Source organism: Kogia breviceps, chromosome 3, assembly GCF_026419965.1.
Source record: "Kogia breviceps isolate mKogBre1 chromosome 3, mKogBre1 haplotype 1, whole genome shotgun sequence".
In the NCBI taxonomy this organism is placed as follows: Eukaryota; Metazoa; Chordata; class Mammalia; order Artiodactyla; family Physeteridae; genus Kogia; species Kogia breviceps.
The window spans coordinates 163,642,117-163,664,984 of record NC_081312.1 but is presented as its reverse complement, the minus strand read 5'-3'; the positions used below and the strand labels follow the sequence as shown (position 1 = coordinate 163,664,984).

The 22,868-nt window shown below is 44.8% G+C and overlaps 1 protein-coding gene across 9 annotated transcripts in view; it reads left to right on the top strand.

The window, feature by feature from the left end:
* Positions 1–22,868, top strand: part of PRKCQ (protein kinase C theta) — a 147,325-nt gene that overhangs the window by 112,478 nt on the left and 11,979 nt on the right. For all 9 annotated transcript variants that reach the window (XM_067030215.1, XM_067030218.1, XM_067030212.1 and 6 more), the window contains 4 exons: positions 413–504; positions 2,427–2,489; positions 9,931–10,069; positions 15,621–15,809. In XM_067030215.1, the coding sequence (XP_066886316.1) occupies positions 413–504; positions 2,427–2,489; positions 9,931–10,069; positions 15,621–15,809 (483 nt within the window). The remainder of the gene's footprint in view (positions 1–412; positions 505–2,426; positions 2,490–9,930; positions 10,070–15,620; positions 15,810–22,868) is intronic.

Below are 22,868 nucleotides of genomic sequence, written 5' to 3'. Positions count from 1 at the left end.
TGAACGCTTTCAAGCCCTGCCCCTGTAGCCAGAGCCCCCGGTCAGAGCCCTCTTTACCGTCCTACGCACTGTCAATTTCGGTAGGTATACAGCCAGCACCCATGAGGTGGCCAAGACCATCCCACTGTCAGGTGGTCAAGTCCGGGTGGACCCTCCCTCGTGCTGTACCCCATCTGCTGCATGCTAGCGTTCAGGCACCCTAGCAAACATCACACATACTCCTCCTGGATTCCCCAGGTCTCTTGGGGTTCAGAAATGCTATACAGATCCGCTAAATTGTCTTGCCAGCCTTTTCATAAGGGATTCCAAGACAGAACTGGTTCCTCTGAAATAACGAAATCCATTTAAAAAGTAATCCTTGTTTTCTTATTTTAAAGAAGCTCACAGTTGGCATCGTTGTGTCTTCCCGCAGGAAAACCTCTTTTTTGTCATGGAGTATCTCAACGGAGGAGACTTAATGTACCACATCCAGAGCTGCCACAAGTTCGATCTTTGCAGAGCCACGTAAGAGCCCTCGTAGGGTTGGGGGGTTCCCACTGGTCTTGTCAGGGACCGGGCTCCACTGTGCCCGCACCATGCTTTTCCCCACGTGGCACTTTTCCTGTTTTCCCACTCAGTGGGCCTAAACCCCAGGGCGAGGTGACCCCAGGAACACATCCCACGAGGCAACTGTTCTCCCAGCTTGTGAAGCTTAAATTCAGGTCGCTTTTATTTCATTTCTCTGCCGCGACATCAACTACTCCGTTTCTTAAGGAGCCACCCCACTTCATCAGGCTTCTAAGTCATCTGAACCCAGAAGCAATATTGGCCCCTTGAATAGAAGTCAGATGGAGCACAGATGGGCAAGAGGCAGTCACTGGATGGGGCTTCATGGAGGCCTTTCAAGGGGAGCTCAGTGTGGAGGCATCAAACAGTCAGCTCTGGGGGCAGGAGAATTAGGAAACAGGAAGAGACATTTGCTCTCTCCCGAGAATACGTCCTCCTTTGGCATCAAGCCACTCTAGGCGCTGGCGAAATCGAGCAGGGTGGGTTTACTAGGTGGGACGGCAGCTGAGTCCCCCAGAAGCCCCGCACCCTTCCTCCCTCAGGCCCTCTTTCCTGAGTCATCAAACCACTGAGACGATCAAACACAAGGAAACTGTGCCCCTGGCTCCACTTAAAAGGGTGGGTGCACACTACCCTTGCCTGCCGTACGCTCGGTAATCTCACCCCTAATGAACACGCGGAGGGGTTCAGGTCGAGCTGCGTTGAGAGACAGACTTTTCCACGAGCTCCCACAGAATCCCCGGCTGAAGTGGCTGTTTTGTCGAATCCAATGGGTAGTATGCCACTGATCTCGTTGCTTCCAGGAACCATCGGCCAAGTGCCCGGAGATAATTTTCTGAGATTCCTGCAGCACAGAAATCATCGGGTATTTTTTCTGCTAGAAAGGATTCTCGGGGTCCCTTCCAGGTGTGTAAGGCATGAAAGCCACTGCAGACACATGCTATCTATCTGTCCTCACTGCCTCCCAGGAAGGGGTTTCTGCATTCTTCTCCAAGATCCAGCAGACCTCACTTGCGGGAAGTTCTCCCTTATCTCTAACTTTAAGCCTCCTGTAAACTCACCTCCTTTGAGTCTGTCATCTTTGAAGGTGGAGAGCAAGGTATCACCTCCCAGCTTCTAATACAGGCGTATCTCGTTTGATTGAACTTCACTTTATCATGCTTTGCAGATACTTTGTTCTTTTATAAAGGAAGGTTTGTGGCAGCTCTGCGTTGCCAGATGATGCTTAGCATCTTTTAACCATATTTTTTTATCTGAAGTATAGTTCACAAGTATTTAATTAAGATTTGTACATTTTTTTAAGACATAATACAGTTGCATGCTTCATAGGTGACGCTGTAGTGTCGACATAATTTTCTATGCACTGGGAAACCAAACAAACTCGTGTGACTCGCTGTATTGCGGTGGTCTGGAAGAAAACCCGTGAGATCCCTGAGGTCTGCCTGTGTGCATTCCTCCTCCTCTCAGGCTGCACTTCTTACACAGGAAGAAGTCAGGTCTATGTGGAATGACCTGCAGACAGGTCTGAGGGGTCCAAGTAGATTTTAAAATAAAAGGGAAAATTATTTCCCTATTATTACATTTAGTGTCTTTGAATGTTCTATTAGCAAAAAAAAAAAAAAATGACAGTTTGAGCATTATAGTTTACAATATAAGAATAAGCCCTAGATGCGGGTAGGGCTAAATATACCAGCTCCATTTCATTCTCTCAGGGCTGAAGCTGGCTGTGTAGAATGGATGATATCTTCCTTCTGTTGTGAGTAAACAAAATTCCGTGCGCACATTTATCTAGCAGAGTGCTGCCCACTCACTATATAAAAAGGGGAATTTTTTTTTTCCTAGTAAACATTCATGTTGAGCCCTGATTTTCCTTCCCTCAGGTTCTATGCTGCCGAAATCATCCTCGGTCTGCAGTTCCTTCACGCCAAAGGAATAGTCTACAGGTAAATCTTACTCTTTGGAAACAAGTACTGGGATAACTGGATTTCCTGGTCCAGGTGATTTCGTCACTGTGCTTGAGTGACTTGAAGTGGTCAGTGTGCTTTTGTGGCAGAAAGTTCCACAGCCGGGCTTCCTGCCCAGAGTGACAGCACGGATGGTGATTTAACCACCAAGTAAGAAATTCCACTCTCAAAAGCAATAAGGCTCTGATCTCCTTTTGTTCTTTACTCCAGTCCTGTTGTTCTCCCTCTCCTACCTTTTGTCTCATTTCCTTCCTACTTGCTCTTTGGCCCCTTACTGTTGCTTTCTTTCTTCTGTCTTTTGTATCTCTCCTTCTTGCCTGTATTTGCATATTGAATGTCCTCCTTTCGGGTGAGGGAGGAGGGGAGGCCTTCCTTGAACAAACACACCTGCGAAAACCTACAAGCCTACACCTTGTCCGCACACCCAGGATGCCATGTGTACCCTCTTTCTTGAGTGGATGTCTGTCCAGAATCTATTGGACACCATCATTTCACATCCTTCTTGGATGAAAGCTAATGTACTTCAGTCTCCTTACTTCTCTCAAAGCACAGTTGACACTTACTTATCATACAGGTCCTCAAAGGCTTAGTTTTCTCTTTTCCGACTCACTGCAGATTGGGCGGGGTGGGGGTATATTGAAGAAAACAAAAAAAGAAAGGACGGAGCTGGAGAGGATGCTGGCTGAGCAGCTGGAGGCCTACACAGTGACCACTGGTGACAAGGGAAGCTGAGAACCGACATAAAGGGAAGATGCAGGACAACCTCAAGGCCCCGAGACAGTAGGACCACGTGCTTTTCTGCAGCAGATGCTCACAGAATGACCGGAGTCATCAGTAGAGGCCAAGGGGTGCTCCACACAGATTGTTGAAGTTGGCAAACTGTGTATAATACGGCCCAGAAGCGTTCCGTCGGGGATGGCCAGTGCTGGGCTTTGGTGCTTACAGAACAGGCTGAAAATTCACTTAGGGAAACCTCTCCGTTTCCAGGGGGTACAGCCAAGTGAGGGCTGCCCCATTTAGAGCCCAGAACTAAAGAATTAGGGGAGGTTTTGGAACTCATTTTTCTTAAGCCGTCTCTTCGGCACCCTTTGGATATCCTTCTGTATTTGGGGGAGTGGGGGCTATCTACAAAACAATAGATTAAAAATCTGTTTTATACCATTCTTTAATCTTCAGGAAAGTGAGAAATACTCACCAGAACACAGAAAACCCTGACCAGGTTCCGTGATTGTTTTCCTCTTTATATCTGTAATGCCTGCAATATCCCTAAGATCTACCTGTACTGAGACAGTCAGTAGATTGTGTGGGGTGGATGGATAGGAAAGAGAGAGGAAAAGTTAGGAAGACTGGAGAGAAGAGAGATCTTAGGGCTGAAAGGGACCTCATGCAACCAAACCCCACATGCCCCAGTAGAGTCTCTTTCTCCACATCACGATGTTTCTATTATTTCATCTTGTAAATTACTGACACTCAGGGCAAAGACGAATGAGGGTCTTTAATATCATAAATTGTACCCATTTTAGAGCTCTTACTACATCCATGAGAAATATTTTCTAAGGCTTCTCACGCACCACAAAGAAAGAATCCTGGGTTTATTTAGCAGTGTACTCACTGAGGTTGTAGGAGATCCTTGAAAGACATAGAATAATTAAAACTGGGGGAGGTCATCCAACAGGTACACCGACACTGAGATTGGCCTTAAGAAATTATTCAACTGCCCGTTGTAACTTTACTGGCCTAAACTTTTCATTGGGCCACTGAATTAACAAGGGAATTCTATTAGTTTCCTTTTTCTGACCACTAATGATTATCATATTAGTTTTGAAGGGTTGCCATAAGAAATTAGCACAAACCTGATGGCTTAAGCCTATAGAATTTATTCCCTCACAGCTCTGGAGTCCAGAGGTCCAAAATCAAGGTGTCAGCGGGGCCACACTGGCTCTGCAGGCTCTAGGGGGGGATCCTTCCTTGTTTTAGGGGGCCCCAGGTGTTCCTGGGCTTGGGATCACCCCAGTCTCTGCCTCAGTCTTCACAGGGCTTTCTCTTCTCCCTGTGTCTTCCCTGTATGTCTCTTAAGAGGACACTTGACATTGGATTTAGGGACCACCCAGATAATCCAAGATGATCTAATTTCAAGATCCTTAACTTGATTACATCTGCAAATATCCTTTTTCCAAATAAGGTCTCACTCATAAGATTCCAGGGACTAGGACATAAATATCTTTTTTTTTGGGGGGGGCACCATTAAACCCCACTACAACTGGTAACGGAGACGGACCAGCCACTAAACACACAGCCTTGGTTAAGCATTGTGGTGGATGCAAAAGCTATAGAACTCCCAATCTCTGGATCCATAATTAAACCACTTTCTGGATTTTTATTTTGGATTTTTTTGGAGGTAAAATATAAGTACATGAAAAGACACCAACAGCATACTCTAAGTGAATAAGATTCTAATTAAAAGTAAGTGCCGGGACTTCCTGGCAGCACCGTGGTTAAGAATCCGCCTGCCAGTGCAGGGGACACGGGTTCGAGCCCTGGTCCGGGAAGATCCCATATGCCACGGAGCAACTAAGCCCGTGTGCCACAACTGCTGAGCCTGCGCTCTAGAGCCCGGGAGCCACAACTACTGAAGCCCATGGGCCACAACTACCTAGCCCACATGCCTAGAGCCCATGCTCCGCAACAAGAGAAGCCACCACAATGAGAAGCCCACACACCACAAGGAAGAGTAGCCCCCACTCACCACAACTAGAGAAAACTCACATGCAGCAATGAAGACCCAACACAGCCAAACATAAATAAATAAAATAGTTAATTTTTTTTAAAAAAGTAAGTGCCAAAAGGAAGAAAAATGAAGGTATCATCAGAAACGGGTTGAAGGTATGCCAACAAAAAGTTCCTATCAGAAAGAGGATTTTTTTTTAAGAGGGGGAGAGGCTTTATAAGTGGAAGTGACTCCAGAAAAGGCACAGAAATAGGTGTAAGGAGGTCGAGTGGAGGAATATTAAACAAATTGTGTCCGGCTTTTCTGGAAAGGCTGTTGCTGGCAGTCACAAGAATTGAGGCCAAGAGATGTAGAGAAGCAGGTGGCAGCATCAATCGTCTACCATTACTGGTGGAATCGTAAAAGTGGTGGCATCTTAAACAATGCCTCAGCCCTGGCTTAGGTTAAATGTAAAACCAAGGAGCTGGAAAATATGCAAACACAGCAGAAGCAGAATCTAGAATCTCAAGTCTTAGAAATATTAGAACTGAAAGGGACCTTAAGATGATCTTAGATCGATGACACTGGACCCAACCCATATATTTGAAACTACTTACAAACGCTTTCATGTGGGTGATCTCATTGGATGCTCACAAGTTCTGTGGGATCAGCAAGGCAGGCATTGCTGTACCCATTTTACAGATGAGTCATTAAAGGATCAGAGAGGAGACATGGCTTGGCTGAGCTACTTAGTAATAAAACTTGGATTTGGAAGCTGTTTTCTTCTGGCTCCCACTTTGCCTCTTCCAAATGGAGAAGCTTTGCTTATGTTGACAACACAATGGAAAGAAAGGCTTCCACTGAATTCTCGGTTGTACCTGATGCCCTGATGTGCAGCCTTTGGGCAGATGGGTGCTTCCAAGAGACATGCCAGGTGACCTGGACCCTGAAGGTCCTTTCTGGGTCCTGGTGCCCTGTGAGGTACCTGTGAACACTCTGGCCTTTGGGTCCTGTGGCTTCTCCAGTTAACCTTCCTCCGCCCCTCAGGGTGTCTGGCTCTGCATGGCAGGCCTTCTGGACCTTTCCCCTTCTGACTTAGATCTCTCAAAGCTTCAATGACCTCCTCTCTCCCAACCCTGTAGACACCCTGCCCACTTTAGAGGGTGGATTGAAAATTGAACATGAAGCTTTCCCAGCTTGAGGCCTAGAGAACATTCATCTTTAGAATTGACTAAAATGTACTTCTGCAATCACAGAAGACTCTAGGTATCTGAGCAAGACCAGTTCAATGCGAAAGACCGGATGAGCTTGGTTTAAGGGGCTGTAAAAGAGGGTAAAGCCTGGATTTGCTGGGATAGATTGTATGATTTTAAGAGCCTTTGTTTTCATTAGATAAATATGAATAAAAATCGTGATTCCAGATCAAAGGGCTGTTGTGAGAATCAAATGATAAAATGCATGTGAAAGAAATTCCAATATTAGATATTATGTTCATTATCCTGCAGAGCTATGTACAGTACTGCAGCTGGATATCTGGCTCCCTAGTGATGACCCTAAAACCATCCTTCAGCCAAATTTCTAAGAACATACATGTGTGGCTGTAAATGATGCAAACGTGTTTCATACAGCAGAACTCAGTGATATCACTGTTGCATAGAGTGTGGATTAGGAAATGAACCTGCAGTTTTAGCATAAGGAGTTAAGTATGACCTATAATTGGACTTACTGGAATATAACCCATAAGTCACAATGAAAGTGGATTTAATTAAAATGAAGGAACAAGGCAGAAGGCCCGCCTACGGAGAAGACTTAGACATATTGGAAGTCTTCAGTCCTAATAATGAAAGTGCAACGGCATTTGAGTTAGGATGGGAGAAACAGAACTGAAACTGATCTTAATGTGAGACACACATTCACGTATCCTGGAGGTATCCATGCACCTGGTCAGACAGAAACCATCATTGATGCATTAGTGACGGAGGTCAGCAAGTTGGCCCAGATGCAAGAGGTCAGCTCTGGGGAACTCCTGCTAGCAGCATCTCTGCACCAAAACAGAACTGCATCCCATGCTCACGTTCTCTGGCTAATTTACTCACAGAAGGTGAGAAAGCAACAAAAGGGAGCCATTACTTGGGACTTAATTGTAGCTGGTACTCACTGGTCGTGACATGGTCACTGGTTGGTGATGAATTCACTCAGATGGTTATGGAATGATAGCAACACATGGAGCATCACAGCACAGCAAGTACCAAGCGATACACATTCCACCCTCGTGAAGCTTAGAGTGTAACAAAGGAGATAAAACAAATAGTGACAGGACTTTAGGATACGGGTATTGATTACAAGCATCACACAACCACTGAAACCTTTGCTTAAGCAGAAGCTAAGCCTCACTGAGAAAGCAGAAACAAGAATGCAGAACCGGGCTTCCCTGGTGGTGCAGTGGTTGAGAGTCCGCCTGCCGATGCAGGGGACGCGGGTTCGTGCCCCGGTCTGGGAAGATCCCACGTGCCGCGGAGCGGCTGGGCCCGTGAACCATGGCCTCTTAGCCTGCGCGTCCGGAGCCTGTGCTCCGCAACGGGAGAGGCCACAACAGTGAGAGGCCTGCATACAGAAAAAAAAAGAATGCAGAACCAAAGTGGCTCCTCTCTCATTGGCTGGGTTGTTCTTCAGGTTCATGGGGCCTCTGTCTCTACTCTTGGCCAGGCCACTTCAGTCTCTTCTTTTACAGGCTGGTTTTCTGTCCCTCCAGGGGCATGGTGGAGGGCGCACCACAGCAGCCCTACTTACCAGACACCCAGCCGAGACGGACTAGTGCCGCCATGTTGCAACCTCAGCAAGTTTTCCCCAGGAAGAAAAGCTGATCCACTGAGTCAGGCCTCCACCTGTGGCTCAATCAGCAGGGGCGGAGGAGACAGAGCTACTTGCGAGGCCCTTTGGGAGCAGAATCTTTGAGAAGGAGATTCCGAGCGTCTTCTCTTAGAAGAGGTGCAGAAAAAGGCAACAGCAATGGCTCTTCCTACTCTCTCCCAACTCGTCTTAGCTCATTAAGGAAGGCAGTGGTAGCCACCACCCACCACATATCCTGGACTTAAAGGAGTTTTCACAAAGCTCAGACATTCACGGCAGATAAAGGAAGAGAAAGCTGGATGTTATATACACCGACTAGAATTCATAAAATGCCACTGACTAAAGTCGATAAAAGTTTAAAGAAACTGATGTCAAGTGTCGTTCCTGGATTATCTTTTTCAAAAATCCATTTCACAGCTACAGGATGGCAGGAAAATGGTATAATGGTAGTTTGTGGGGGGGGGAATAAAAGAGGACACCTTGAGGTTTTAGTTTACAGTGAGTTCTGTATTAAGCATTGTTGTGATGGAGCTTCTAAAATAACTAGTGCAGCCGCGGTGCTCAGAGGCAAGAGGAGACTAGACCAGAATCTAAGGGTGCCACCATCATCTGCACCTGCGAGATCATGTACCCGGAAGATACCGGTTTCATTCTGAGAACGATCTCTTAAGAAGAAAATTGGCAAATTCAAGATACTTGCAGGGTAGGGGCCAGAATGTTGCCGAGTCTGAATACCGTGCTGTGTGGAGGAATAGAGGTCCTCAACTTGGTCCAGGAAAGACAAGAGAAAGCTTGGTGTCACTTTCCAGATATCCAGGCGATCATGTGTGGTAAAGAAAGCGTCCTCGGGCCAACAGGTAAAGTCACAGGGAGACATAGTTTGGCCCATTTTTTTTTAAATCTTGTCACCACTTACATGTCCCTAAAAATGAAGTGGGCTGCCTTACAAGGATACTGGTTCTCTTAAGGACAGAGGAAGTCATTGACATGGTGTTCTGGTATCAGATGGGTTCTGATTCTAGAATTAATCTGGATTAGGAACAGCTTTCCTTGATTGGTCTTAGAATTAGGTGCAGGATAATTTATCCACAAACACAGATACTTGGAAAATGGCATAAAATGAGTATATTTCTAGGCCTTTCTTCCTTTTCTGTTACCCCCAGGAAAGGAGGTGGGATAAAGAGCCTCAGGTCTGTGTCTTGTCCATGGTATATTAGCTGTACTCCGTGGCAAGTCAGAAAGGGAAATCAGTAGCCACCAGCTATTCCCTTGAAGAGTCAGTTTTATCTACACCCCTACCGTGGATGGAAGTGGATGGGTGTATGTGTTGTGTAGTACTAAATACCCCCCTACACCAGACACATCACCGAACACCAGCCCCCATGACATTTCATCACCAGCTTATTCCTTTCCACCCAGGCTTCGTTTCTTGAGGGCCCCTCTTAACACTGAGGGATGCTACTTTGCGGAGATAACGCATGACCTTTATGTGGCCCCATCTCGGCACCTGCTCAGCCATTCATACGTGAAATATGGAGGGAGCTCTGGAGATGGGCCAGGTATTAGTACAGAGGATACAGAACTCGGTCAGAGCCAGGCCCAGAGAAAGCCGACCTGGACCACTGGCTGTGCGTCCAGTCCTGGGCAAGAGACGCTGGTCAAGGAGGAAACACCAAGGACGAGAAGCAGTGACCCTGGAGCATTGTAGATGGAGGGTCAGGGTTGAAAGGCGAGAGGGGGACCAGCAAAGTCCCTACTCATTGCCCTTCAGGCTGTGATGGGACATGCAAGCCCCCGTCACAGGGCACGTCCATGTTAACAAAACCGTGTGTTATTGAAGTGAGAATCTGCTTTGTTTTTCAGGGACCTGAAGCTTGATAACATCCTTTTAGACAAAGATGGACACATCAAAATAGCGGACTTTGGGATGTGCAAGGAGAACGTGCTGGGGGACGCCAGGGCCAACACCTTCTGCGGGACCCCCGACTACATCGCCCCGGAGGTAGGACGCGCCGCTCTGCACCCACCCGTACAACTCCGCCTCCCCGGGGCCGGCGCCTCTGCTTCCTTCTCCCCTGAAAATCGGAAGACTTTAAACTATTTTTGTTCAGGATGTGTATTTGGTTTTCGGAGTATTTGACGAATGCAGCTGCACCTAGGCGCCGCTAGCGTCTCACTGGGCGTGGCACCCCCGCTAACTTCTGCACCTCGCCAAGGCGCGCGAGACCCAGCAGGCCCTTCCCATCCTGGCTCTCCCACCCCAGCCTTAAAATATATATACACTCTGCTCAAAGCAACTGGTGAAGAGCCAGGTGGACACTGAACGGGCTCGTGGGCATCCACCTAAGTCCAGTGGTTTCATTTTGGGACCAGAAAAACCTACATCGTGGTTTCCAAGCTGCTACCACCGTGTGAGCCTGGAGAGGCGCCACTTCTCTCTCCTGTTGCTGGGTCCCATGGGAGAGCCTATGAAAGTTTAAAAACAACAAGAGAAACCAAAACAAGCCATTGCTCTCATATTCTGAGCCCCTGGAAGATCAGAGTTTGCTCAGGAGGCATCCATCAGTGCCGGCTGCCCACCCCGGGGAGATGAGACACGGCCTTACCCCTTGGTCCTTCCCGCAGCATAAACTTGCCGCGGCTTTTCTATCTTTGGATCTCTCTGAACTCCTGGGTGATTGCTCTAAAGTCAGGGGCTGTTTCTTACTCGCTTTTTAAGAACTGTCTTTTGAAATAATTATAAATTCACAAGAAGTTGCCAAAAATACTACAGAAATGTCACCCATATCTACCCTTCCCGTACTGGTTCCAGCTTACGTAACTATGGTACAATATCAGAACCAGGACGTGGATGTTATTACAGGGCGTGTAAAGTTTTGCCCCGCTTATCGTATGCGCACATCAGTGTGATCTTATCCACTTTTATATCCCAGGACGGAGCTCAAGGCTCAGCACATTAAGGTGCTAATAGACAGCTTTTCAAAGAGTGAACGAACAACTATTGATAAGTGTGTGAGTGGTGGCGGCTGTCTGACGGATAGACAGTGATGGGCCTCTGGTTTCCTGGGCAAAACAAATGTAGCAGCAAATCCCTGTCTTAGCCAAAGTAGCTGTTGCATCCTCAGTCTAAGAAACAGGAGACTCTGCCCCGTACGTATGTACTTAATTTAGATTTCACCTTGTTTAAATTCAAGCTTGGCCTCCGGTCAGCAAGAAATTATAGCTTTTACCTGTCCTGTCTATACACGCCTTATGCCGTACCCTTTCCCAGGCAGTCCTTCCTTCCTAGTTCTGTTTCCTTTGGCATCTTCCAGAATCTACCTTCGGAGACTGGCTTTCTCTCTGCAGCTTCAATCTCATTTCTCTCATCTTCAAGCCTGCTTGTCTTCACACAGTTCCACTCCTGGTCCTTTTTTCTCCCTGTACATTCTCCATGAACAGCTATATTTATGACTATGATTTCAACTCCAAAATCAGTATGACCAGCCCAAGCTTCTTGCTTCAGACCTGTATGTCTGTTTTCCTGCTGAGATCTCCAACTAACTGTCACAGGCCATTCAGTCATAACAGATCCCAAACCCACTCTCTGTTGAAATTGCCCCCCGAAACACACACATGCACACACCCTTCTCCTTTATCCCTTTCTGGATGAATGACATACACATCCATCCATCCATCCAGTCACCAGCCAGAAAACTGGAACCCTCCACGCCTTCTCCTTCCTTCTTACCCCTCCCAAATCCAAACGCCGAGACCTTCTAAATATAGACCTCAGGGGTTCACACATCTGTTGTCATGCCTCCTCAGTCTTGTGATTGTACTAAGAATCTCCCTCCATTCTTTTTTGATCCTCAAAATGAGTCCCTTTGGGGATTAAATCAAGCTTCTCCAATCCCGCCCCATCTTACAGTTGCTGCCCTGCTCCAGGCCCTCAGCACCTCTGGTCTGGACCCCGGTGATGCCTTTTTACCCAGACTTTCCTCTCTATGACCACCCAACTGCCAGTGCGTCATCTTTACATATTTTCAGACTTCTTGATCATGCTCCCTCATCAGTTAAAAAAGCATCACCAGCATGAGCATATTTATTATACATTATCACCAACTAATATAGTCTGTTATAAAACATGCAGAAAAAAGAACAGGCTGAACTTAAGATGAAATGAAGTTTTAAATAACTAAGTTGTATTCTATTAATAGTACATTTTACGCTTTATTAAAATAATGAGGCTAAATAACTTTGTAAAAACCTTGGTTTAGCACTTTATGATTCTGGCCCTCAAAAGTCGGCTTGGTTTCTTTCAATTTCTGGTTTTATTGGCTCATAGCTGAAGAAGAGCCCTCACAAAGGCTCACTGTAAGATAGATGCTACAGTGTGTACATAAGGCAAGGTTCATGGTTGAAGAGAGTGGGTATAAGTCCAGAATGCACAACAGTGTTTTCTGACTTAGCCAGCTTCCTGTCATAACTAATGAAACGGTCACTGGTTTTAGCTTCGTTATAATGTGACAAAGAGCTGGTACTAGGAGTGACGTAAGATCTCTGCACTTGCCGTTTTCTACTTCGCATCGTTAGCATGGTTTTCGATCCAAGTCTCTTTTGCAGATAACTTTTTAAGGACTTTCCATCTTGTGAAAATGAGTTTAGTTCAAACAGAACCCACCGATCCCCGGAACCGGGCATGCAACGCAAATGACGCACCTTAGGATAATAAGTAATCGTAAGAGCGACGCACCTTACGAAGTGCCGAAGCCGAGCGCTCTAGCCAAGCCGCCACCAACTCCTCCCGAGATGAAGCTTCCCGTTCCGCCCTCGGGAAACCTAGTCACTGTTCAGATTTCTAAACGAGGGCATCAGTGGCGCTACTGGGATTTTTTTAACTCGCATAAATACAAGTTCTAATATTTTCTTCCCGTGTCTCGGCGTTACACCATCTGGGTGTTCCCTGGGGTGCATGCCCTGTTCTGAGGGCCGCTGCTCCACCACGTCACCAGATCTACCTTTCTAACGGGAAGACCTGTCACGCCACGCCTTTAAAAATATTCAGGAAGTCCCCGTTGTCAGCTGGGTACAAGCCAAAACCCCAAGAGAAGGTCCTTCATATGTCCTGAGACATCCGTTTCCTTCTCTCTCATATCCCTTAGCCACGCCCTTGGAACCCTTGGTCTGCTTTACCCCCGCCTCCAAAGTCATCTTCTCCCTGAAGGTGCCTCTGGCTTCTTGGAATAATCAGCTGTTTCCTCCTCTGTGCCACCACAGCCCGTGTGTAATCCCATTTGCCAGGAAACTGAATTTCTCACAGCTAAGGACCATGATTTATCCACCTTAGTGTCTAGTCTCCTCCTCCACAGTTCAGAGCGCCCATCACCTGTTCCGTGAGCGACCACACCAAGACATGCACCCCAAACGCCCATCTCTGAACGTGTGCTGGAGATGGGGCCTCTAGCCTCTCCCTTTTCCATCAAAACCCTACCCATTTTCCAAAGCTCCACTCACATGTCATCTCCGTCGTGAAGTTTTTCCTTTATGTCACTCGCTGACCCACTGCCCTCTCCCCGGGGACCTCAACGACATGGGCGGAGGGTCCGAATCCCAAAAAGTAAGTACATTCAGTGCAGCATCAGGAACGATGCATGAAAAAGCAGACTGTGCTCCCTCAAACCAGGGAATAGCCTCACCAGCCCACGTCTCCTGAGACCTTCCCCAAAGCTCTGTGATACTCTGTGTCACGGTTATAGGACCGAAGGTCTAAGGTATAATTGGGGGTCCACACTCATTTTGACAAAGAATAGAAAATAACTAAAGAGGGAGACACCCTGCTTTCCAACATCTGCTAGCCACTTAGTAACTCCAGGTGGAATTTCAGTACATGGAAACAGCTCCCTGGAGAAAGCGGGAGTCACTCGGAAACCAGAGCCATAGAGGCACTGGTGGTCACTTGGTTTCTAAGGACGCTTTCCCCGCTGTGCACATCGTGTGGTGAGCTATGTACGGACCTCAAATCACTAGCTCCAAGAGGCGGATGGAATCGTAGCTTTCTCTTGCTCTAAGAGAGAAAGAGGGACTCTGACGCGAAGTGGTAACATCATTATTATCTGAGTTATTTGAGTAAAGATGGGGAGAGAACAGGACCAAAGACAGCATGGCCATAAGAAGGCACCAGGGGCTGAGATAGAAAAAGAGCCACTCCAGCCATTGTTTCTACACCAGTTTCTTTTAAAATGTAGACTAATTTGAGCATCAATTAGATCGAAGTTTAAATCGTGGAAACATTATAATAGAAAAGGAACATTATGTAGTAAAATCCCAAAAGACCAGGGTCCAGAACATAGCTTTCAACTCACTAACCAGGCAACCTTAAAGAAGACGCATAACCTCCCGAGGTCCAGTCACCGTCCTTTGTTAAATAGGGATAACAGGACCTACCCCAGAGGTTCTTATAAATAAACACAAAGTATGGGAAACCCCCAGTACACATCAGCAGGCATTTGCAGACATTCTGTCCATGCAGTGTATAACTGAGTGTGAATCGACATTTTGCTTCTTTCTCCTAACTTAAGACTGAAATTCTTTACTAACATCCCCTAGCCTTGGAAGACTTAATTTCCACCTCAGCTGTCTTCTGTCCTTCCAAATTTTTTTCCATTAATCCGCCAAACGAAATTGCTTACCAAGATGCGATGCTCACAGCAGCTTCTGGTTGCCTTGGGCTCCCCCTTGTGGCACATCCTGGGAATTGCGTGTGAACCGGGCCCCACTTAAGGCAACTGTACCGAACTAAGATTGCGCTGTGTGTGCATCTTTATTTTCTTGATCATTCTCCTTGGGTCTACTTTTACACTATTCCTTTTCCTTAAGGCTAAGTTTTTTTTTTTTTACTTTAGAATTAACCTCAGTATTCAAATATTGAGTTAAGGTTGGTAGATAGCATTTTTAATACTGGAAGTCAGCGGCAGACTGCAAAATTCTGTTTGCAACTTGGTCTTTATTTTCACAAATATCTATCAGCTTGTTATCCTAGTCTCTCTTGGCATAGTCACAAAATTTGACTCTTCGTAACCGTGACTAGTTAGGTTTAAGGGGTGGACTTGGTCAGACTACCTCTTTGGCTGTTTGATTAGCTACAGAACTTTATGCAAAGACTCAAGACCATAGAAGTCCATAAAACACATGGATTTGATTTAGATATTCACCTCAGAGGCACTGAAGGGCTTAGATACACATCAGCTCTCTTAGGTCTCAATCTACCACCCACGGGCTCCCATCACAGATAGGGAAACGAAGAGCTGATGGTACAATTTAGTTGTTTTGCTTAAGGCCAGATGGGGGGAAGAAAGATGTTGAAATTCAAAAATGTTTGCTTAGCTTTGGTACTGCCCACTTATTCCTAACCAGTCATTAACTTCACAAAAGCTACAGTGTTCAGTGTACTCTTTGCTAAAACCATGCACTGTCTTCATCAGTTATGTCCTGGGTGGCCTTGAAAAGTCCATGCAGGGTTTTCAAGTCAGCCTCGTTTTGATTCATTATGTCTCTGCCTTTTGGTCACACAGATCCTGCTGGGTCAGAAGTACAACCATTCTGTGGACTGGTGGTCCTTTGGCGTCCTTCTCTATGAGATGCTAATAGGTCAGTCACCTTTCCATGGGCAAGATGAAGAGGAACTCTTCCACTCCATCCGCATGGACAACCCCTTTTACCCACGATGGCTCGAGAAGGAGGCTAAGGACCTTTTAGTGAAGGTAAGAAGTAAAGTCAAGGAGACCTTCATATGCTTAGTATTAGGTTTTCTGATCAGTGCTCCCATTCGTTTCTAAATTCTGATTTATACATTGTAAACAATAATTGTCTCAAACAAGATTTAAAGAGGATGCTCACCATCTGTTTTAACTGAGGCACCAATAGAATGAACATTAGAAATCAAAACGAGTATAAGATAGAGCCTCACGTGCATAATTTACAAAAGAAATGCCCAGAAACCAGTTCCATGACTCTTGATATGGCCTTGCTTTGAGATGTAATTGGTCTATTGAACAAACAATTTGGGGCTTAAAATTTGTTTCCCATCATCCCTATTCAACCTATTCAGTCCACCTGAAACTGTAAAATTCCTAGAAGAAGACACAGACCGTAACTTCATCAGCATCAGTCTTAGCAGTGTCTTCGGGGATCTGATTCCACAAGCAAGGGAAACAAAAGCAAAAATGAACATACGGGACAACATCAAACTAAAAAGCTTCTGCACAGCAAACGAAATCATCAAAATGAAAACTCTGTATGGGACAAGATACTTGCAAATCATATATCTGATAAGGGATTAATACCCAACAAGTATAAAGAACTCATACCACTGAACGATAAAAACAACCCAATTTTAAAATGGACAAAAGAGGATCTGAATAAACAATTCTCAGACATACAGGTGGCTAATAGGCACATGAAAATGTGCTCAACATCACTCATTAGGGAAATGCCAATCAAAACCACAATGAGCTATCACCTCACACCTGTGAGAATGGCTCTTATCAAGAAGACAAGAGATAATAAGTGCTGAGGAGAAGGTGGAGAAAGGGGAACCCTCCTGCACTGTTGGTGGGAATGTAAATGAGTAGAGCCACTATGGAAAACAGTACGGAGATTCCTCAGAAAGTTAAGAATAGAACTACCATACGCTCATAAGTATTCCACTTCTGGGTATTTATTTGAAGAACATGAAAACATGTTGGAAAAGATATATGTACCCCTGTGTTCATTGCAGCCATATTTACAATAGCCAAGATATGGAAACCACCTAAGTACTTATCAATGGATGGATAGATGAAAATGTGGTATATATACACAATGGAATATTACTCAGCCATAAAAATGAAAGCTTGCCATTTACAACACCATGGATGGCCTAGAGGGTGTTAAAGTTAGTGAAATAAGTCAGACAGAGACAAATACCACGTGATTTCACTCATGTGGAATCTTAAAAAAAAAAAACAGGAAACAAACACAATAAAATAAAAACAAGCTCATAAACAGAGAACAGATTAGTGGTTCCCAGACCAGGGGTTTGGGGAGATGGGGCAAAGAATGGGTGAAGGGGGTCAACGCTATGGTGATGGGTGGTAACTAGACTTTGGTGGTGATTACTCTGTAGTGATTATAGTGCTGCATACCTGAAACTTATCATTAAAACTCTTCCCCTGCCCCTGGATGAAGACTTGGATAGGATGTATAACTTTCTGCTCACTCTTGGGTAAAAGACAAACTTCTTGTCCCTCCTAAGTCATGAAACACGGTCTCAGCTGAGAAATTAAAGCTGTTCAGTCCAAGATATAAGTCATCACATCAATCTTAACTCAAAAGACTCCTGCTCCCTTTCCTCTGGCCAAGTTCATGGCTGGCAGCCACTCGCCTTTGGAGAAGGGAGTATGGTCATAGTGTGTCTACCTCATGTATGTTCTCTTCCTCTCCAGCTCTTGGGTTTCTGTTTCAGACCAAACACACAGAGAGGCTGGAGGGATTATGAGGAGAAAGGACTGCTCTTATATGGCTGAGGGGCTTCCTGCTCTTTGAACCTGGTGGGTGTTAAAGCCAAGGCTTTGGGACTTCCCTGGTGGTCCAGTGGTTAGGACTCGGCACTTCTCACTGTCGTGGCCTGGGTTCAATCCCTGGTCAGGGAACTAAGACCCTGCAAGCTGCTCAGCATGGCCAAAAAATAATAATAAAATAAAATAAAGCCAAGGCTTTGTATGGGATTCTAGCAGGTGTTCTGGAAATACCTATAACTGGGAACATTTTTAGCTGAAGCTTTTGACGTACAGGCTGCTCAATCCATTCTGCAGCCCAGCTTCTGTACCAAACTCAAAGCCAGCAACACTCCACCCCAACGAGACTCACTGCCTTACGAGTGGGTAATCTCACAGGCAGTTCTTCAAATGGACGCAGACCAGCTCTCCTGCTGTGTTCCCTACCTGCCTCTGTGGGAAACACTGATGTGTTTTTCATCCTGAATCCTTGACTGTTACCATCTTAGCAGCAATCTCCAGAATTTACCAACAAAGCTGGAGTCACACACCGCCCATGACAACCCAGGATCAATTAAGAATCGGCACCCAGAGCTACAGATGTAAACCAGACTCCAAGAATCACTAGCCATAAACCAGGAGCTCCCAGGGCAAACCAACACAGAGACAGAGGAAGCACCTGAAAGCCATCATTAAAGATTTACACTTTAAGTCCCAGTTTACCTTTTTTGAAGAGGCAAAATGCCATCTACAGTGTGATTGTAACAAGTTGTAAAAAAAAAAAACAAAAACAAAAACCTCATGCTAATTACATATCATAGTAAGCACCTACATTTATTGAGCTGTCCCAGCAACTGTGTGGATCAAAAAGACCTACAAGTGTTACCAAGAGCCCAGAAAATCTAAAGTGGACTGAGAATACAAGTGTTTTGAACGAAACAGGGTTTTGATTTGTGGCAACTCATATCAGCTGGCTAAAAGAAAAGGTCATTTAGGGAAATAATTTTTAGCCCTGCTCTTCTTACAATGAAAAGGGGGCTAGGATAAGATCTTTCAACATCAGACACTATCAATGAATTTTAAATCCAAACTTTTAAGATTACCCAGCCCATCTTTTTTCTCATGAAGAACTCAAAATTAAATTTAAAGGGCATAATACACTTCTACCTCTCTCACACAGCTATCAGCTTGTCTAGGGTTACCTGAAATGTTGCAGCAACTGTGGACTTCTCCCTAAGGAATCAAGATCTTGAATCTGAAGTGCTGACAAAGCCCCAGGAGGAGACCCAGCCCAAGGCTGATGGTATTTAAAAATCTGAGCCAGTACCCCTCCGCTTTCACTTTCCAATTGATCCGAACAAGCAATAAACTTAGAAAACTTCACAAACGGCCAATTAAATTCACTTTTAATGACTGGACAAAACATCTATAAAATGAAAGCTAATTTCATAATTAACCAATTTAAAAAAAAGAGAGGACAAGAGTAAAAATAAGTTAGCAGGATTGGAACGTAAAACAATTTTGCTTTCCATAAGGGCAACTTGAGGCATTGTTACAGTTTTTATGTTTCTTTTAACTGGCTCTTGGAAGGACTTAATTGAGGTATGTTAGTTGGCTCTAGCTGCCATAACAAAATATCATAGGCTGGGCAGCTTGGACAACGGAAATTTGTTTACTCACAGTTCTGGAGGCTGGAAGTCCAAGATCCAGGCCCAGCAGGGTGGGTTTCTGGTGAGAGTCCTCCTGGCTTGCATACGGCTGCTTTCTGGTGTGAAAGCTCTGGCGTCTGCTCAATCCATGGCACGAAGGCTGCACTCAGAAGGCCTGGGCCATCAAAACTCACTGGTAGAAGGAAACGAGGAAAAAGCTTGGGGAGTCTGGAGGCCTCGGAGCCACCACTGCAACCTACCTTTACCGTAATGCTGAACAGCTGTGCCTCCCAAACCCAGCTCCTCCCACCTCAGCAAAGGGAGAACACCTGGCAAGGATTCGGTGAAGGCTTAACTGGGATCAGGTGAAGGTAATGGAAATAAGTCCACGGAAAGACGGAAAGACGCTGGGAGTGGTGGTTTCCAAAGAAGAGGAAGACTGGGGAGGAGGAAAGGATTACTTCCAGTTGGAGGAGAAAAGTTGCAAAGTTGCGTGTGTGGAATATTATGCAGCAATTAAAAGGATGGAACTATTGACTCATACAGCAACTTGGATCACAAGGGCATTAATCAAAGTGAAAAAAAGAGAGCCAATCTCAAAAGGTCACATACTGTATGAGTCCATGTATGTATTAACATTCTTGAAAGGACAACACTGTGGAGATGGAAAGCAGATCAGTGGTTGCTGGGGGTTAGGGATCATGGAGGCAGGGGAATGACTGTAAAGGGGAACCCCAAGGGAGATCTTTGTGATGATAAGACTTTTCTGTATCCTTTTTGTCCTGGTGGTTACCTGGGCCTACACATGTGATAAAATGACATAGAACAAGACACACACAATGTACTCGTTTTGATATTGTGCTATCACCATATATGATGTAAGCATTAGGGGAAACTAGGTAAAAGGTACACAGGGCATCTCTGTACTATCTTTTCAACTTCCTGTGAATCTATATGTATGGTCTGAGTGTTTGTGTCCCCCCAGAAAATCATATGTCGAAGTCTTCTAACCCCCAATGTGATGGTTATAGGAGGTGAGGCCTTTGGGCGGTAATTAGGTGTAGATGAGGTCAAGAGGGTGGGGCCCCCATGATGGGATTAATGCCCTCATAAAAAGAGGGGGAGAGAGAGATCTCTCCCTCCAAACACATGCACCAAGAAAAGGTTTTTACTGACCTCTGCCCACCAGAGCAAAAGCCAGCTCTACCCACCACCAGTCCCTCCCATCAGGAAACTTCCACAAGCCTCCTAGATAGCCTCATCCACCAGAGGGCAGACAGCAGAAGCAAGAAGAACTACAATCCTGCAGCCTGTAGAACAAAAACCACATTCACAGAGAGACAGACAAGATGAAAAGGCAGAGCGCTATGTACCAGATGAAGGAACAAGATAACACCCCAGGAAAACAACTAAATGAAATGGAGATAGGCAATCTTCCAGAAAAAGAATTCATAATAATGATAGTGAAGATGATCCAGGACCTCGGAAAAAGAATGGAGGCAAAGATCAAGAAGATGCAAGAAATGGTTAACAAAGATCTAGAAGAATTAAAGAACAAACAGAGATGAACAATACAATAACTGAAATGAAAGACACACTAGAAGGAATCAATAGCAGAATAACTGAAGCAGAAGAACGGATACGTGAACTGGAAGACATTATGGTGGAATTCACTGCTGCAGAACAGAATAAAGAAAAAAGAATGAAAAGAAATGAAGACAGCCTAAGAGACCTCTGGGACAACATTAAATGCAACAGCATTTGCATTATAGGGGTCCCAGAAGGAGAAGAGAGAGAGAAATGACCTGAGAAAATATTTGAAGAGATTATAGTCAAAAATTTCCCTAACATGGGAAAGGAAATAGCCACCCAAGTCCAGGAAGCGCAGAGAGCCCCATACAGGATACACCCAAGGAGAAACAGGCCGAGACACACAGTAATCAAATTGGCAAAAATTAAAGACAGAAAAATTACTGAAAGCAGCAAGGGAAAAATGACAAATAACATACAAGGGAATTCCCATAAGGTTAACAGTTGATTTTGCAGCAGAAACTCTACAAGCCAGAAGGGAGTGGCATGATATACTTAAAGTGATGAAAGGGAAGGACCTACAACCAAGATTACTCTACCCAGCAAAGATCTCATTCAGATTCGATGGAGAATTCAAAAGCTTTACAGACAAGCAAAAGCTAATGGAATTCAGCACCACCAAACCAACTTTACAACAAGTGCTAAAGGAACTTCTCTCAGTGGGAAACACAAGAGAAGAAAAGGACCTACAAAAACAAACCCATAACAATTAAGAAAATGGTAATAGGTACATACATATCAATAATTACCTTAAACATGCATGGATTAAATGCTCCAACCAAAAGACACAGGTTCACTGAATGGTTACGAAAACAAGACCCATATATATGCTGTCTACAAGAGACCCACTTCAGACCTAGGGACACATACAGACTGAAAGTGAGGGGATGGAAAAAGATATTCCATGCAAATGGAAATCAAAAGAAAGCTGGAGTAACAATACTCATATCAGATAAAATAAGCTTTAAAATAAAGAATGTTAAGACGAGGAAGGACACTACATAATTATCAAAGGATCATTCCAAGAGGAAGATATAACAATTATAAATATATATGCACCCAACATAGGAACACCTCAATACATAAGGCAACTGCTAACAGCTCTTAAAGAGGAAATCGACAGTAACACAGTAATAGTGGGGGACTTTAACACCTCACTTACACCAATGGACAGATCATCCAAACAGAAAATTAACAAGGAAACACAAGCTTTAAATGACAAAATAGACCAGATATATTTAATTGATATTTATGGGACATTCCATCCAAAAACTGAAGATTACACTTTCTTCTCAAGTGCACATGGAACATTCTCCAGGATAGATCATATCTTGTGTCACAAATCAAGCCTCAGTAAATTTAAGAAAATTGAAATCATATCAACCATCTTTTCAGACCACAACGCTATGAGATTAGAAATCAATTACAGTGGAAAAAAACCATAAAAATCACAAACACATGAAGGCCAAACAATACGTTACTAAATAACCAAGAGATCACTGAAGAAATCAAAGTGGAAATTAAAAAATACCTAGAGACAAATGACAATGAAAACATGATGATCCAAAACCTACGGGATGCAGCAAAAGCAGTTCTAAGAGGGAAGTTTATAGCTATCCAAGCCTACCTCAAGAAACAAGAAAAATCTCAAACGAACAATCTAACATTACACCCAAAGGAACTAGAGAAGGAAGAACAAACAAAGCCCAAAGTTAGCAGAAGGAAAGAAATCATAAAGATCAGAGCAGAAATAAATGAAACAGAAACAAAGAAAACAGTAGCAAACACCAATAAAAGTAAAAGCTGGTTCTTTGAGACGATAAACAAAATTGATAAACCATTAGCCAGACTCATCAAGAAAAAGGAGAGGACTCAAATCAATAAAACTAGAAATAAAAAAGGAGAAGTGGGCTTCCCTGGTGGCGCAGTGGTTGAGAGTCCGCCTGCCGATGCAGGGGACGCGGGTTCGTGCCCCGGTCTGGGAGGATCCCGTGTGCCGCGGAGCGGCTGGGCCCGTGAGCCATGGCCGCTGAGCCTGAGCGTCCGG